The sequence below is a fragment of the Lagopus leucura genome, unplaced genomic scaffold (genome assembly GCF_019238085.1).
Source record: "Lagopus leucura isolate 7727_CA_CO unplaced genomic scaffold, USGS_WTPT01 Super-Scaffold_100004, whole genome shotgun sequence".
Lineage (NCBI taxonomy): Eukaryota > Metazoa > Chordata > Aves > Galliformes > Phasianidae > Lagopus > Lagopus leucura.
In genome coordinates, this window is record NW_024962264.1 from 42,343,678 (window position 1) to 42,361,756 (window position 18,079).

Genomic DNA, 18,079 nt, shown 5'->3' on the forward strand with positions numbered 1-18,079 from the left:
CATTCAATCAGCAAGTTAAAATAACTATTAGAGATGCTTTCATACCAGACTCATCCACAACAGCAACCGCTTGCTCTGCTTTATGCTGCAAAGCAAGAAGAGCTGCCTGTCTTCCTTGAAGAGCCTTCAATTGTTCCTGCTGTTGTAGCATCCTTTTCAATAAATCGTGCTGCTTCTTCAAGTTCTCCAACTCCTCTTTAGCTTCCTGCTGAGGATCTCTGGCCTGCAAGATACAGAAGAACATTACCATAACCAGGATAATTAATCTGGAAAGTACTGCTGTTAGAGGTATCAAAACAAGCAAGAATGTAACTGAATCAAAGCCAGGCAAGAGTTAAAGGTGAAACTGTTTCACTTTTCAGTCCTCTTCATCAAGGAGCTTTAGACATAAAGTAAGAAAAAAACCTGTACCATCAAGATATGCTTACCACTCTCAGGATTATGTTTTCTTCAGAAATAGTCAGCCATTTAATACACCCCAAAGACTAATCTAAGCATCCCTCTGTCCTTTGAAGCAAAAATTCAGAGCAACACATTAATATAAGAATTCTAAAGCTAAGCAACATAAGGCACAGCATCATGGTGTTTCAAATGATACAAGACTCCAACTATTTACTAGCTTAAAATGTATTTTAAGTAGAAAGTTTTACATAGTTATTCTGCTTGAACCTACAACAGGTATTCACTTTTGTACTCAGTATTTTTGGCATAGGCAATAAATCACTTCAGACTTAGGTAAATCAATTTCAAAACAAGAACTCCCTCTATAACATATTTCCAAGCACGTGGAAACAAATCTGAAGGAATGGAAGCGCACTGTATGGTTAAAATACATTAGAGAAAAGTTACTTTCCGGGGCCCACGTTAATTAATAGCTGGAAATTTGTCTTAAAACCTTTTCAGGAATTAAGTGTTTTAAGGAGACATCCACTGGTAAAGGTCCTGCTTCTGTTTAAGTTGATTTATCATATTACAGAGACAAAAACACTGAAAAGATTGCCTCCTTTTGTTAAGAGTCAACATAAACACAATATTAAAAGAATCAACATCTTTTCATGCAATGCTGATTTCCTGAAATAAAAAAATTCTCCCAGTGTGAAACAAATCCAGCACTGAAAGTCAGATAGAAGCATGTGTCTTATTAAATATTTCTGGGCAAAAAAAGAACACTCAGCTTCCCAGAAGATAAAGGACAATACATCCAGAATTCAACACTTCTCAAGGAAGTGTCAATACAACTGGAGCTGAACATTCTTTCTAAATTCTTATCTTACATATATATATAGCAGAGAAAAGGGAAAATAGAGTACAGAAAAATGAAATCAACACAGGAAGAAGGGGAAGAAAGGGAAAAGCGGTATGTGCCTCCAACTTTCACTCAATTGCTAAATCAAACACCAGATTTACCTGTGTTCATTAATAAACAAAAAACATTTTTCAAGCCTAATATTTCTACATTTTGTTTGATTAATATTTGATTTACATGTTTTGCTGTTCTGTTTCTAGGAAATCAGGAAGAGCCACCTAACATCACATAAAATCAGAACACCTTCCCCACAGCTGATATAGTTACGTGTTATAGGTATTATTTTCTCTGTCAGTATTAAGACTTCAGAAGAGAAAGTTGTCAAATACCTCTAAAGAAAACAGCTCCAGCTAAAGAAAATCAGTGGCAAGGCGAATGAACACAGGTAAGCAAGCCAAATAGAAACATTTACTGTAACAAATACATTTGGAGCAAGTTAACAAGGACAAAAATGAAAATCGGCATGTTTAAATCCTGATTTAGAGACTAAAATACTATTTTTGAAGAGCAACTTTGAAGGCAATCCATGTTTTTGGCTCTAAATCCTACAAGGCCAGAGCAACTCAGACACTCTTCCCTTTCGGGTTTGCTGTAACATCAGCATCTGTAACCTGTTCTCGTGAAGCTGAATGCCCCTAGTTTGTTCTCAATGCAGGGACAAGTGCTCATACTAGAAGATTCCCCCTCTATTAAATAGTTAAGCATATTACATTTTGAACACGTGCTCTGGCTTAACATGCATTTTTAAACTGCAAACGTATCTACTTCTATCTTGTCACATATTGAAAACCACTATCAAATAAAACCTACTAAACAGCAGATAGCTCCAGATGGAAATCAACCTTACAGTGCAGGAGCATTCATTCTGCATAAAAAGAGAAATTAACTACAAAATGAAGTATCAAATAGAAAACAAACTCCTTTTTTGAGGTGAAGAAAAATGCAAGTTTTCATGCATCGATCTTAAAATTTGTACCGGTCCTTTTCTACTTTTTTTCCCCCCCAAGATTTTATGAAGTTAAATGCATACACTCCATACATATAATTGTACTTCTCTTACAGTGAGAGAGTTCTTCCAGAACTAAACATAACTACAAAGACTCCTTAAGATTGTATCTGCTGCTTTTGTACCAAGCACTTACCATTTGCAGAGCACTCTGAGTACTAACTAGCTACAACAGTACCAACTACTAATTCTCCTCAGAAAAGTATTGAAAGATGCAATACAGAAGTTGCTGTTAAAATGCTTTCTTATCTAGAACAAAAACTGCTTGCAATGCAAAGACTCTACAGATAGGAAAGAAGATGGTCTGCGTACTTCAGAACTAATTCAGAATATATTTTCTAAAAGGTACCCACCCCTCCAACTAAAGGAAAGAAACTTCTGAGCTAAGCCAATACCTCTACCATATTACTAAAAGGACACTTAACCAATGGCCCACTAATAGTTCATTTATAACCCTCTCATCTTAACCAACAACAACAAGATTCCTCACCAACAGAAAAACTTAAGAGATGAAAAGATGCATAGAAAATTATTCACTCCTACACTAATGTCATGCATGCATCCTTCCACCAAAATACATATTTAACCTTCTAATCTACTTTTAGGAAAGATTAAAGATTATCTTAAAAAATTCATCAAGAAATACTATGTTGTTTTGACAGAATCATTGTTCCCATGTATACTGAAAAAATCCTGCACACAGGGATACCTCCTGAACAGAAGGCTAAGGGATTTATTAACTGGAACTGCATATCATGTCACCACCACAGCAACCAAAAGAAAAAAAAAAAAACATAAAACAGCAAACACTCATAAGACTTAATTTCTGGCATTTTAATTACTAAATTACTAAAAGGCAGCTTACCATGGTATTTGATGCCTCAGCTTGCACATCAGTGTTTAGCGATGTGCTCTCACCTATAGAACCAGATCCCACAGCTGAATCTATAGTCCAAACACCATCATCCTCATTTTCTCTAGCCTGAAATATTTCAGTGGCATAAACAAAAAGCTATATAAATGGAGCAGTGCAAGTGAATTATGGAAGGTACTACATCTTATAAACCAACACCCCTAGTAGAACCATCGAAACAGCAACAGTCAACTTCTTTAAAAATTAAACTGAAGGTTACAGTGCAGAAACAGATATATTATGTTCTCAAACTTACAAGCATCTTTTGCAAAAATTTCAGATAGGATTTCTCCTGCTCTTTAAGGTGATCTATAAGGTGTGATAAACGCTCAACATTGGCCGATCTTTCATTTTTCTCTACAAGATCATCCCGCATGTAGCTGGCCTTAGCAATATAGTCGCGAATTTGAACTAGTCTGCTGACAATCTGTAAAGACACTGTAATTACTGAATGCATTCAGCAATAGCTGTAAGGTATTTAATGCACAAAACAAGGTGAAAGCAACAGCCAAATAGCAATAATAAAGTGACACACTGTACTTTCAAAAATACAAGCACATTTATGTAAGTGGTTAAAAGATAAAAGCCTTTAAGAACAGATAAAAGCATGCATGAAATTGTAAGGCTGAAGCACAGGGCTTCTTGTTGACATCAGCTTAAACAGAACCAAGCTGATAGTACTAACATGAAAATACTCAACTATGAGACTATTTCTTAGAACTCTATAACAGACAATCAAATACATCCTCTTTTACTTCCTTCTAATAATTAGATTTCTAAAGGACAATACATCGCTTTTGGTTCAATCTTTTTCTCAGTCTGCCTCTTAGAACTGTGGGAAGAATATTTCTAATACAAAATAAACTACAACACTCACACTAAAAATTTACAAAAACACTGAAAAATAATAGTATAACTGACACCATTTGAAGAGCCCATATCCCACAGACATTACAGGCTATACAGGTACCTGGCTACTATCCATAGTTGGTTCTCCTCTTCCATCTTCTTGAACAGACAGCTGACCATTTTGAAAGAAATCTTTGTTTAGAGCAGCTCCAAACAGGTCTTTGCATTGCAATGGCTCCCCACTTTCCTTTTTTTGGGAACTTGACACAGGATCTTTGCTTTTGTTAGTGTTTATCTGCAGTGACAAGAAGTTGAACGGTTTTTTGCTTTCATTAAGTTGACGTTTGTTGTTAGCAGCAGTCGCCCTGCCTTGAGAATCACTTCCAATGCTTCTCTATGAACAAAGAGAACAAAGAATAATTGTGTTTATTTGTGATCTTATAGTTCCCTCATAAAGTACTGACTTGACAACAGCTAAACAGTGCCAGTAATCTTTGTCATATAGTTTTCAGAGAGCAACCCACACTCTTGGAACATCTGAAAAGCAGAAAAGCTCTGTAATTCCACAGAGAGCTTAGCTCCTCATCCTTGCTCTGGCCTCTACCTTTGTTTTAGTGACAAGCACCCTACTTCTTCAAGTAAATTTGAAAGAACACATACATATTATTTTTTAAGTAGCATAATAGCTTGTAGGATATGCTATCTCAAACTTTTCTTTAGAAACTTCTGAATAGCTACTTGATCCCATAACATACATTTCTGGAGTAAGCTCTCCCAGGCTTTATATTCTAATGAATCACACTTCAAACATAATCATTACAACTCTAACAAGTTAATAACAAGCTGTGGCAAAGATTAACAAATTTCTATTCTGGAATTGTCAGTAATGAAACAATAAATTTGTGCTAACAAATTAACCTCTCCAACTTATGGCATTGGACATAGGGAGGGCCAAACATGTCAACATTCCTAACGAAGCAGTTAGGGCTAAAAAATTTGTGTCATACATTTCTCCACATTACAGAGGTACAACTTCTACAGCTGCTCCTCCTCTGCTTAAGCTGCAGTGATAGTAGCGTTCAGAGTCGTAAACTATGCCACTTCAGAGCAAACTTTCAGAATAAAATAACAGACTTTTAAGTGACAGACAAGTATGATGAATAAAAAAATACTAGTTTGAGGACACAAAATTTGTTGATGATTGAGAGGAACAAAGTAAAGACAGCTGGGAGAGCCTAGGGCCCAGAAAAGCCAAGTTTCTGAACTTTCCTCAAGTTAAGAAACTAGACTTACTATTTGGCTCCCACAGTGCATTTAAGCTACACACTATGAAAGCCTACTTTATTTGTCTGACAAATTATTAAGAGATGAATGAACAACTTCTGTACTCACATATACACATATATGTATAGTGAAAGCTAGTGTTCACACAAACCTGATCCAGATCACTGAAGTTTATTCTTTGTTTAAGTCTTTCTAATTCAGCCTGCTCTGGAACAGACATCTGGGTCATATATCGAGCATGAGGAAAAGTGTGAGGAGTTCTGGCCTTTCGTCGTCCCATTCCAGGTGAAGATTCTGGAGATATATCATTAGTAAGCCTCGTTTCAGCTTCTCCACCAAGCTTTTTCTTGTTTTTTTCTGATGATCTGTTTGCTTTTTTCTGTTGGCTTCCCCAGTCCTTAAGACAAAGGAAAGGAAAAGAAGAAAACTCACATTTACTATCCACATAGACAAAAAAGTAAACTTTTAAATTTAGTGAAACAGAGTTTACTTCTATTTTAAAATCAAAAATCATAAATAAAAAAATATTTTTTTTTTGCCACTCATGTGAAACTTGTCAGGCAATTTCTAACCCATACAAGCTCATAATAATTTGTGTAAAATAAAGCCAAAATTCTTCTTCGGCAAATACTCTTAGGCAGTTTAGAACTTTTAGGAATAAGAGTTCTCAGTTTTAACAATACCTAGCATGCTCGTATGTCTAGCTACTTTATTTTATTCAGAACACCTCGCATAAATACATTTATGGAGTGTACAATCTCTGCATTATACCTAACAGTTGCATACATATATCTCAATTACTTTTCTTGATTTCATAGATACTTAACTGAAAAGCTGTACTGACAGTGTTCAGTTTGGCACTGTTGCCTGCCATAACAGAATCTACTTGTTTCTTTCAATGTACCACATAAAACAACAACTGAGAGCTAAGGTGAATCATACCGTGTTGTTCAGCCGGTCATCAAGGCTCTCATTACTCCAGCTAGGCAAGTCCTGATCATTCATGCCTTCTTCAAATGGGCCGCCTCCTGTTGCCATGGCAAGCACCCAAAAAAGAATCTAAAAGAAACAGCTGAAAGAAATAAGCTGCATTAAAGTCAGTTATTATGCAGAGTTTTTTTGCACAGAGATTTCCGATATGACAATTACATATTCTAACAACCTAAACCTACTAATAAAAACATAGTACAGATATTGTCATTAAACATAAAAGAAGTAGCTGGGAGGCTGCTGCAGATGTTTTTTGTTCCTTTTGCACAGACTTCATAATCTCCAGCTTTCCTTTATAACTCACTGCTCTTAGGAAGTAAATGTGTTTTTTTCTGAAGATCTTAATATCCCTCACTTCAAAAGTACCCTGCAGAAGTCCTTGCAAAGATTACTTTGAGATTTATCAAGCCTGCAATTCTAGGTCCAGTGACATATATTTAATACCAGGCCTCCAAAGTTGCTCACTTTTGTTGAACTTCGACATTTTTTTTCAATTTTAAGATGCTAACAGCAAAATACTGAAGGCAATATTTGCCGATAAAACACACAAGAAGCAGACATCAATAAAAGCATTCATACTTTCCCTACTAAAAGTTATTTAAGCAGGCTGTGCCATACTACTTACACACCAGTTTCTAGCAAAAACAAAATAGTTTTCCTACAACTTTGATTTTCTCTTTAACAGTGTATTTCTGTGCAGCAAAAGGAACCTGTTAGTTTTGAATTTTTCACATTTATTTCCAGTTTTGACACACATAGTGAAGTTGTTTAAGCTGGAAGACCAGAAACAAAGTATTCCTTTGTAGTGAAGAAATTAGCTTAGGCTGCTCAATAGCTGTACCCACCACCAGGAGGCAATAAGAACTGTGAACTTTAACTGCTGCTAACACAGCTCTACTGTGCTACAAACTGGTTCTTTATAACATCTGTGTAACAGAAAGTTCTGTTACAGACACAGAAGAAAACAGTCTTGCAGAAAATTACTTTCTCAAAGTAAGCTTAACTATGAAGTTGGAACATAATTCTAGCTTTGCCTTTTACTGGAAAATGAAGAAAAACTTTATTTCTTTGCATTTTACTGCATCTTACTTAGTATCTGCATAATGAAACCCAGGAAAAAAAGAAATAATGAAGCTTAAAGGCACGCATCTTGTTTAACTCTTACAGCATTTCACCACAATCCCACAGTACAGTCCTTCAAGTAGGTTCAGTTGTACAAAGCAGTATTTTTATGCAACCACAACCAAACACCAGATCACGAAGGAAATGGGATCTACAAGGTACAGCCATTCTACCATAACATCTGCAACTGGCAGTGGATCAAACTCAGCCATGCTAACAGATAATAATTAGCTTCTATACTCACTATCAGAATCACAGTGCACATATAATAAAGTCTGCTACTTTGGAAACGCAGATCTGCTCCTTACTGTCCTTGCACATTCATTCAGAACCCTTTTTTGCTTGGACTTGCTAACTTCTGTGATGAAACAATTAGAGAGTTCCACCTACGAACTAGCCAACAAACTGGCCAACAAACAAAATCTGAAAAGGAGAAAAAAAAAAAACCATGAATTTTGAATCAAAACGGCTCCCCCATCTGGCTAATCAAACAGCTGCATATGCTCTGGCTGTTGGCTCAAGGAAAGCAGATAGAAGCCATGCCATCAGTAGGAGCAAAACATAAGGTAAACCTATAAAACCACACATCCTATGCAATTTTCACTCAGGGGAACTGCCAAATTAATTCAGAAAATAAAAACATGATGTTCTTTCACATTTTTCATGTAAAAATGCAAACATCTTATGAGAAGTTCACAGGGAAACTCTTCCACCAATACAAGGTGTACAAGACAACCATTCAAAATAAACCCGTAGTTATCAATAAGGCTTATTTTAGAAAACAGCTATGCCTTTCTAAGAACTTTTTTATTACAGAAAAACCATTCAGCTGCACAGATGTGCAAGACCCAACATTTTAACAGGCACTCTGTGATGACCTCCACCACTAAGCATAATGAGTTCATCATGATGAGATTAGAGACCATCTGGGGTTACATTCAAATTCAGTAAGCCACTTCCTCATAATACTGTTATATAATTCTCCTAAAACTGCAGTAAAATAATTTTCTCCTAGTTTCCACTGAAAAAAAAAAAAAAACATACTCAAAAAAAAAAAAAAAAAAAAAAAGAAAATTAAAAAAATTAAGCTTGTAATTTAATACAAAAAATATTCATATTTATTTAATCTAAAATTTTCACAAAAAAACTATCTTCAACTATCTTTGCTCAGCCTGGACACCCTTTGCTATCAGCCTGGAGAAGATAAGACTGTGGAGAGACCTCATAATAGCCTTCCAATATTTAAAGGGAGATTATAAACAGGAGGGAAATCAACTTTCTACACAGGTATAGTGACAGAACAACTGGAAATGGTTTTAAACTAAGGAGGGGAGATTTAGATTCTATGTCAGGCAGAAGTTTTTCAGTAAGAGGGCGGTGAGGTGCTGGAACAGGCAGACTGCCCAGAGAGGCTGTGGATGCCCTGTCCCTGGAGGTATTCAAGGTCAGTTTGGATGGGGCCCTAGGCAATCTGATCTAGCAGATGGCACCCCTGCCTGTGGGAGGGGGTTGGAACTTGATGATCCTTGAGGTCCCTTCCAACCCAAACCATTCTATGATTAATTCTAGAAGTAACACTCTGAGTAGTTTTCTCAGCATATAAAGGTAAGGTGCATGCCAATGTACCCCACTATATACAGCTCAAAAATCACAGTAACCTTACTGCTTCCAGCAAGTGGACTGTAAGAAAAATGTTTTAACTGCACTGTGCTCTTCTCAGACAAGAAGTCTCTAAACATTGTTACTATCGTCTGGGATATTCCCAAACAAGTTATATACAAGGAAACTTACATTCACAGAGCTATGCTGATATTTTCTCAATGCAGTAACGAACCAAAGAGGTTCAGCTGGCTTTCTTCTGGGAGATGAAGCTCTCACCTAAGCAGTGTTGTTTTTCATCCCCAACATATTTTACTAATTTGTGTATTGCCTTACTTTTCAGTATACCAGTTATTTCCAGATGAAATCCTCCTATAAACACTTTGGAGTCCTTCCATTGTTCTATTTCTGAAAGCAGCAATGCAGTAACAGTCTCAGCTCCTTGGACAATAGGGAATCCATAAGAGAGCTCTCTCTATTTCTGCATGTACATACCTCGCAATATTTACCAGGGAGATGAAAACCCTTTCAAGTATGTTTACTACAGCAATGAGAAAATAGCATACGAGATTAAAGTCACAACATTTACACATCAAACCATCTACACAATTATAGTCACACACATTTTGCAATTTACAGCAACGCACAAATTGCCAGAAGCATCATAAGGAGACATGCTAATATAATGAAAATACAGAAGACGTGCAAGATTTTTTTCTGCAGTGGCTTCGCTGTTGGCACTCTTTTCTACTACAGCATTCATCTCAGTTGCAAGAGATGTGAGCAATACTCCCCTTTGTGCTCAGAAGCTTGAAAAGGCTAAATAAAAAACCCAGTCATAAAAAGCTATCACATAAAGATGGAAGATGATATCAAGTACATCTTAAACTCAGCTTTTTAGATACACACTCCACTCTGAGCACTGCAATTTAGCATTAAGTCATCGAACACACCTACACAGTACTGCCAATCGTGTAACACCGACACGCAGATGGCAGAAAAAGCTCTCTCCCGCACAGCACAGCCCACACGGAAGCAAGGAGAGCCCCAAACCTAATCATCCGGACCAAGGAAGGACTACCCGCTGCAGCAGCGCGCGCTCAGGGCCCAGTGGGTCCCGCCGTCACGGGCAGCGCAGAGCAGCGCTGCTGCTCGACGGCCTTCGTGAGGCGCGCCGAAGGCCTCCCGCTCCCTCAGCGCCGGAGCCCGCGGCAGCGAGGAAGGCGGGCTCTGCTCCGAGCCTCCGAGCCTCGGGCAAAGCCGCGGCCGTTGCCGACGCCCCGCCGGCGTCTCCCTGGAGAGAGGGCAACGCGCCTCTTCCCAGAGCGGACAGGCGTGACTGACCTACCGCCCCGCGGGGTCTCCGGGCCCGCTGTCTCCCCCCGGCCTTCGCCACCGCCCCGAGCAGCGACACGAAGCCCCCCTCCTCGCCAGCCGACTCCTTCCCGCACGACCCCGCGCCGGGCAGCCGCCCGAAGGCCTCCGAGAGGATCAGCTCACCCCGCGGCGAAGAGGAGGGCACCCGGGCCCGGTTTCACCTCCACCGCCGTTCACCACTCCCGGGCTGCCGAGTCGAAGACTTCACCTTCCAGCCGCAAAGAAGAGCGGAGGCCGAGGGACTCACAGCGCTACCTCAAAGACCACCGCCGCCATCTTGTTCGCCGCACCGCCAGGGGAACGGGAGGCGGCCCCCGCGGACGGATACACACGGTTACCTAGTAACGCGGCTCGCTCATGCCCCTCCGCGCTGCGCAAGCGCCATCTGCGCTGCACCGCGTGACGGCTGAGTGGCGTGGCCGGCTCTTCCCGCTCTTCTACGAGTCTCAGGCCCGCAGCGCTATCGGCTGAGGACTGCCCTAGCGCACCGCGGCGGGAACTCCAAATCCCAGCATGCAATGCACGCTCCAGGGGCGCTCTCGCGCCTGCGCTACCCGGGCGCAATGCCTCCTGGGAGCTGTAGTTTTTTAGTCAGAACAGCTCTCAGGACCGTAACTGAATTAGCTCTTACCCAGCGCTGGCGGCCCGGGGGGTGCCAAGAACGTATCTTGGGCACTTTTTGCTTCTAAAATACGAAAACGGTGGTGTACTCTGTAAGCGACTTTATCAGACTAGTAAAAGAATAACATCAAAACCACAGGCCGTGAAAAACGTCCAGGGTCCTTTTTCTTTGAGGCAATATCGACTTACAGAGTGTATTTCTGTCTGCATTTGTTTGGTCACCCGTAAGAATTCATAGCTGAAAAAATACAGCGGTGGAAAGGTGGGAATCCTTAAAATCCATCCCTCTTTTTCTGCTGTTCCTGCATTGTTATTGTAGTTGCTCAGTTACTTGCTTTAGTGCTTGTAGTTTGCAGGTCTCGGTTCTTAACAGTGTTCTTTGGGGGAAGGGGGAACATAGGGGAAAAAGGAAAAGGAATAATGAGTTTACAAAGTATCGCCTAAGCCTCAGGGTTCATTCTGGGCTAGAGGCATTCTACTGATACTGCCTGGAAGTATAGTTAAATCCCCACCCATTATCATCTGCATGAATGTGTTTTGATCCAAGGGGAAAAATAGTAAATGCCACATTAGTCTATAACTTAGCTATAACTTAGTAAAGGAACAAATTTTGTGAAATAAATATTTTTCTATAAATATGAATAAATAAATATATTTCTCCCCAGCAGTTGCCTGAGAGTTGAAGGAACAGTTCTGGACCACACGTAGTGCGTGAAAGGTGAGTCATCACAGCATTTTGCTCCAATTTCTACCACTGGCTACATGACTGTACATCTGTAAGTGAAATCACTTCAAAAAGAATCTGCAACAGAGAAACTCTACATGTAATGAATAGATGTTATTCAACTATATTATACTTCACCAATGTTCTTTTATCCTGGCCTGGGGTACCATGCCTGGATGCTCAGCACAGTACTGACAAGGCTGCTGTTGGCTTTGCATTGTCATGGTGGCATACCTTCCACTGACCAGCAGGGGGAAGCAGAATTTAAGAGAAAAAAAATGCCGTAGTAGAATGACTACCATTGTATTTTTTTCTGCGGTTACTCTTAAAATACACTCAGATAAAAAATTGCAAGATAAGGAAAAACAAAAACAAACAAAAAAAACAATAAATTAAATAGATACTAGAATTTACTGTGACCTAAATGTTATAGTTGTGTGTTTTCCCTTCCTTACAATTACACATAATATATCGATAGTGTCTCTCTTCTAAGCCCCTACAGGATCACTGTATTGATTTCCACCTGCCATTAGAATTATTTTTCTCTTCTTTTTACTTTTTTATCTCTCTTCTGGAATTGGCTGTGAGTTTTTTCTTATTTAAATAAGTAAATAAATCCAAAGAAATTAAACACTACCAGCTCCTCAACACCATTTTTTTTGTTGCAGGTGAGGGACTAAAAAAGGTATAATAAGCACTCAGGAACCTTACATTGCGCTACAAGGAGCATTATTTTAAGTTGTTCTCTGTTACAGTCCTAAAATAACATCTCAGAATTTGGACAGAACTGTGGACCAATACAATATGGCTTATAGAACATTTTGTTAAATAAAAACAAACAAACAAACAAACTTCTTTCTTGGGAAGTCCCATTTCTATGCTAATAAGCCTATAGAATGACACTAATTCCTCCTGCAAAGATTTCTGTTATAAGTCCTTCCATCAGCAGACGTGCTAATGAATGCACCCTCACAGAAACTGAATAAATTATGTTTTGAGATAACTTTCAATCCTAATTAAATTTGACTGTCAGAGATGTGATTTTTCCTATATCTGCTATCCTTACCTTAATTTTACTTTATTTTATACTAAAGGGAAAGAAAGCAAACAAAATACATATGTGTGAAGACTAGTGACAATAAATGAAGGTTAGAGTTCAACTGAGAGTGAAAAGATATGAAAATTGGGGAGAATTGTATTAAACTACATTGAAGCAAAGGCAGTAATTACCACAGCATTTGGTTCGAATAGTTGTCTGCTCTGATTATTCTGTCAAAGATTTTTTTTTTTTTTTTTTTTTTGCAAAAATGAAACTGGCCAAAAATCTCTGTATGCCATGAAATATGGCTACACACCATCTATCAGACTACTGTACTAAAGTTATTTTTTCCTATTTTTGCATAACACTAGATTGGAAAGATGTTTTCTAGTTGTGTAATTGATGGGGTGGAGACAAGATGTAATCAGTTTGGTTTTATTAAGCATGCTTATTTCTCACAACCAAAACACATCATGAGCACTGCTGTTGCCCTGCTTAAGCAGCCCTAGGAGAATACATGTGCTCATTTTCTGCTTTCAAAGCAGGCTCCATTACAGCCCATTTTGAAGATCATCTTAAAGAAGGTCTCTGTAGCACAGAAACTAGCAAGGTTGTAAGCACTGTTCCACTTTTAATTTCAGATCCAGTTTCACAAACAATCTCCAAATAAAGTGCTTAATCTGCACGTCCATCTTTGTGTTTACTTGAGCGTTACTTTTGATACACTGTACTCTTAGTTATGACAGTCTCATCTACTTATTATGTTTGTTTCTGGTTCAGTAATAACATCTGCAGTTCATTCCCTGGATAGCAAAAGCACTTAAAAATGGCTGTTCTGAAATGATAAATTTGAGTTAGGCATATTTGCAGATTCCTCAGACAAGTAAGTAGGAACAGCCTCCAATTCATAGTATCTGGGATGGTCATCGTGCATTACAACACTGTCCAGGTTATTTAGATTTCTGGAGTCTCTATCTAAACACCTGCCAGACTGAAGGAAAAATGAAAACATAAAAGATACGTGAAGATAAAATGATTGCATAGCTTGGAAGTACCACATGTATTGCTCCATCTGAATTGAATCAAAGGACAAGAATATCCTTCTATGCTCTTACACTAAGATCTTCAGCAAGTCACCTGTCAACCATATACTCTTCCACACAGCAGAGCTTAATTCATATTTGACGTGTATAAAGATCTAGATGCTTGTTACACTTTAAACTTGTTATATGTTCTATCTATGCTAATAGTACTGCTGTTGCTACTATCTATGGGAGGAACTGCTCCTTTTTTTTTTTTAGTGAGAAATGTTAAGGTTTCCCAATATTCGGAGTGTTATAAAATGTTTAATTACATTGAATTTCCATCCTGTCCATGGTAATGGTAATGGTAAAAAAAAAAAAAAAAAAATGGTTTGTTGCTGATTTCCATATATGTCTAAATTTTATACCTGTTTCTTAAAAGACTACACAAAATGAGGTTAATTCTTTAAAGACTGAGGTTTATTGTTGTGTACTAGAACAGTACATCAGAAAAATAGTTCATGCTGTCATTTCAATTTTTGGCCTCATCAGGGAATCACGTTCATTATCCTAACATTTCGAATTCATCATGTAGTTACGCAAAACTTAGACCTGTTATTTACGTACTGTACAATGCAGTCATAGGTCCTGGTCACTCTGTGCAATTAATTTGCAGTGGATGAAATGTGCAGAAGTTTATACATTAACTTCAGTATTTCTGAATATTCCATTGCTCTCAATGGAATAGTGGCAAGCCATTTTGAAGACCTCATGTTAAAAGAATCAAGAGCTGTTAAGTTTTTATTTGTCCAAAAGTAAAGTATTGGCGTGTAGCACTCTCGTTCATCTGGTATTGAAAAGCAAAGTATTCATAAACTTCATGAGGGGAATAATTAACTGTAATGTATAAACAAGTGCATTACATACCTTAGGCAGATAGGAAAGTGAAACAATATATGGCCACTGCCTGCTCTAAAGACTGAGGCATCTGGTGGACCACAGATTCAGGTAGCTTTCCTGAAGCCTGAGCACCACTGAAGTGGCATGGGATATTACTCATGGAACTGCACATCATTGGAATGAAGGAAGCAGAAGAGTAAAATACTGGAGGAAGGCAACAATTAGAGAAAAATTTGTCAGTAGAGCAACTGTGGGAAAGAAAGTAATTAAGAACTCATGGTAGTGCCAAATATGTGGAGAATTAGAAGAGTGAACAGTGATACTGAGTCATTTTGATGATTTGTTATGTGTATATATGCAGAACATCATAGGCTATCCTATAAATAGTAATTGCATCAAAAATGCCCATCATGAACACCTCATGAGCATGTCACTTTAACTTTATATGGTTGTGTAGCTATTTTAATACTTTGATATAACCATCTTTCATGTGAATGAGTAGTCCACGTAAGAGAGATGCAGTCTTTTAACTAAGTAAGATTCCCTTTATGTTGTTCTAATTATTCCTTTGGAATTTTGAAGTGTTGAATAGCTTTAGTAACTAGGATCACTGGGAATATTAATGCTGAAGTTAGTATCACATTCTGTTTTTTCATGTGGCTCCAAATTAGCATAAAATGCCTAATAAGTATATTTAACTTCTAGAAATTCAGTGGTATAACTTATTGCAGGCCAAACTGTTGTTTTTCTTTATTTTTACTCATTGAACTTGTAAGTTAATCTTCAGTAAATACAACCCAAGTGAACTGTTGAACAATCTAAAGTAACTCCACACCAATGAGGGGCATTATAATCACCTTCATCAATGGTCTCTGGAGGATTGGAGGCCATTTAACATGGCAGCCAGCTATGCAGATAGCCATGAGAAATAGAAATTTGTGTAAACCTCTTATGTAGCATTTTCATTTGTGGAATAAAATTACAACATGAAGATATAACAGTACTCTGGCAACTGGCACATTATCAATTACAATAACTACTGAACCAGATTTAATTATAAACATGGGAGACAATTTTAGAGTTAGTCAATGGAAAAAATTGTACACTTACTATTGTAAAGGAGGCTACCTTTAAAAATATAAACATACAAAGGAAAAAGTGCATAAAGCTGAAGTTGGCTTATCTTTGATTTCAGCTCTGTTTTAGTGAAAAAATGAAAAACAAACAAAAATGGTTACACTTACACATTACTGGGGATAACAAGGTACCATATTCAGAAAAAGCCTGGTGGCTAAGCTGAGAAACTAAAAAGCCACTTAAAAGCATTTTCTTTATGCTGTTGTTACTGTTTAGAAAATGTGAAAGACTGTTTGCCCCTTGTTGGATATGTAATGCTGAATGCATGTTTTCAAATGTGATTTGAGTCAAACCTAAATGGAGTCCATCACACGTCTTCTATTTTACCCTTAGCATTAAACGAAACAATCCTGAGAAGAATACAAACAAATTAATTTGTAACAGATGGAATGGAAGTAGTTTTTTGGCAAGCACGATGTTACCACGTCATCGTTGTACAGCCTTTGACCCTCTCAAATTTCTCTGTGATGTTTGTGATTTAAAACTTTCCTAGATAAGAGTCAGTTTTATAAATAGCATTTAACACCTATATTAGATTTTATCATGGAAAATTGGTGACTCATTGTACCACAAAAGCTTCTCATGAGCTTGCAATTTCTTTTAAGACTGAATGATAAAAGGGTGATACAAAAACATTATCCCATATTTTCTGATTTTATAAGCTGTTGAACTGCTACCAGCTAAAATATCTCAGGAAATACATGGCTGAAAGGTCTAATACACTTGGAGCAAAGTCTACTGCATTACTTTTAGTTATTTACCGAAAACTTTTCCAAAAATAAAGGGATTAAACACAACAAATTTTGCCTCGCTTAGGGGAGGTAATATAAGCATATGGGTTAGTGTTAAAGTGAGCAATATAATTTTATTCTTTAAATGTACTTTTGACAAAAACCTGAAATAAATAATAATCCTTGCATGTGTTTTTACACTTCTGTGAAAACCACCCCAAGAGCAGCAAATCCAAAGGAAGTTTGTGTGAGCAGCCAGGTCTTTTCCTTCTGTGCTTATTTCTATTTGCAGACTCTAAGAATCTTCTATTTAATATATTTATTCTTGTAAAATCACTCAGTTGATATGTAGCTTATAGACCTCTTGAATAACAGATTTGACTTGTTGCTGTACATAGCTCTTGCTCTGAATTTAGTCATGTTTAACTGAACCACAGCCATAATTCTAGCCATCTAGTCTCAGTTTAAAAACATTAAATGGTAAATTCTAGTCCTCGATAATTTGTTTGAATCCTTAATAAATCCCAGTTGAAAACATCATGCCTTTTTCTACTTCCTCAGTTAGAGCCTATACACTGAGTATTATACTTTTACAAGCTAAGTCAGGAGCCATGCTATAAACAGTTACAATACCTCCTTCCTAAAGTCAATAACCATAGTGAAATTCCCCATGAAAATTAACTGCTGATCACTTCTTTTTAAGGATTCTTAGTGTTGGCCATTCATGAGGAGTTCGTTTCAAGTACTTAAACTCAATTCAGTTAAAATGTATTGTAATTAGTAAAGAGAGATACTGCCAGGTAATTGGGTTCCAGATAAGAAAAAAATTGAAGGTTCAACAAATGTTTGTCTTCAAAAGTAAGTTGAGAGTGTATTTGTGGAATGTAAAGATCTTTATTTCTGTTGTTCTGTATTTCCTTGAGCACACTTTGACTAGAAGCAGTCCAGAAAGTCATTTGCTGAACTATTTGGAAAGAACTAGCATAATTGGAGAGCAAATACTTAGAACAAATTACATTTTTCAAAAAGTTTGTTGTATTCATCTGTATCTAAGATGCTTATATACAAAGTGATTATTTCCAACTGAGTCACTGAGCTCACACGCTTCCAGGTGCCTTTCAGTTCAGCTAAAAAATAACTACATCATACGGGATCCTCTCTTTTCCTCCCTGTTCTCCTTGCCGTTGTCTGTATTGTTTTCTCTTTTGTTTGTTTTAAGCAGATTTTTACTACATCAGCTCTAACCATTAAGTTATATTCTGAGAGTGTTACTGATCGGTCAAGTCAGTTAAGCTCTTTCTAGCTCTGAAGCCTAAGAGATTTAGGTTCCATTTCAGGAAAGCTGGATGTCATTCTGAGACCAATTTCTTGGATCACAGCAGTAAAAGAAAGCAAATGATTGTTATTTTTGGTCTATTTTATTTCAGAATTGCTGTGTTAGACAAAGAATTATCTTCCT

At 37.7% G+C, this 18,079-nt stretch overlaps 1 protein-coding gene across 1 annotated transcript in view; it reads right to left on the minus strand.

Annotated features, from left to right (window-relative positions):
* Positions 1 to 10,794, minus strand: part of PCM1 (pericentriolar material 1) — a 39,578-nt gene extending 28,784 nt beyond the window's left edge. The window contains exons 1-6 of the mRNA XM_042871104.1: positions 10,570 to 10,794; positions 6,301 to 6,430; positions 5,510 to 5,755; positions 4,196 to 4,468; positions 3,482 to 3,652; positions 46 to 223 (exon numbers count right to left, since the gene is read on the minus strand). Of these exons, the coding sequence (XP_042727038.1) occupies positions 46 to 223; positions 3,482 to 3,652; positions 4,196 to 4,468; positions 5,510 to 5,755; positions 6,301 to 6,396 (964 nt within the window). The 5' untranslated portion in view covers positions 6,397 to 6,430; positions 10,570 to 10,794. The remainder of the gene's footprint in view (positions 1 to 45; positions 224 to 3,481; positions 3,653 to 4,195; positions 4,469 to 5,509; positions 5,756 to 6,300; positions 6,431 to 10,569) is intronic.
* Positions 10,795 to 18,079: the final 7,285 nt, after the last annotated feature.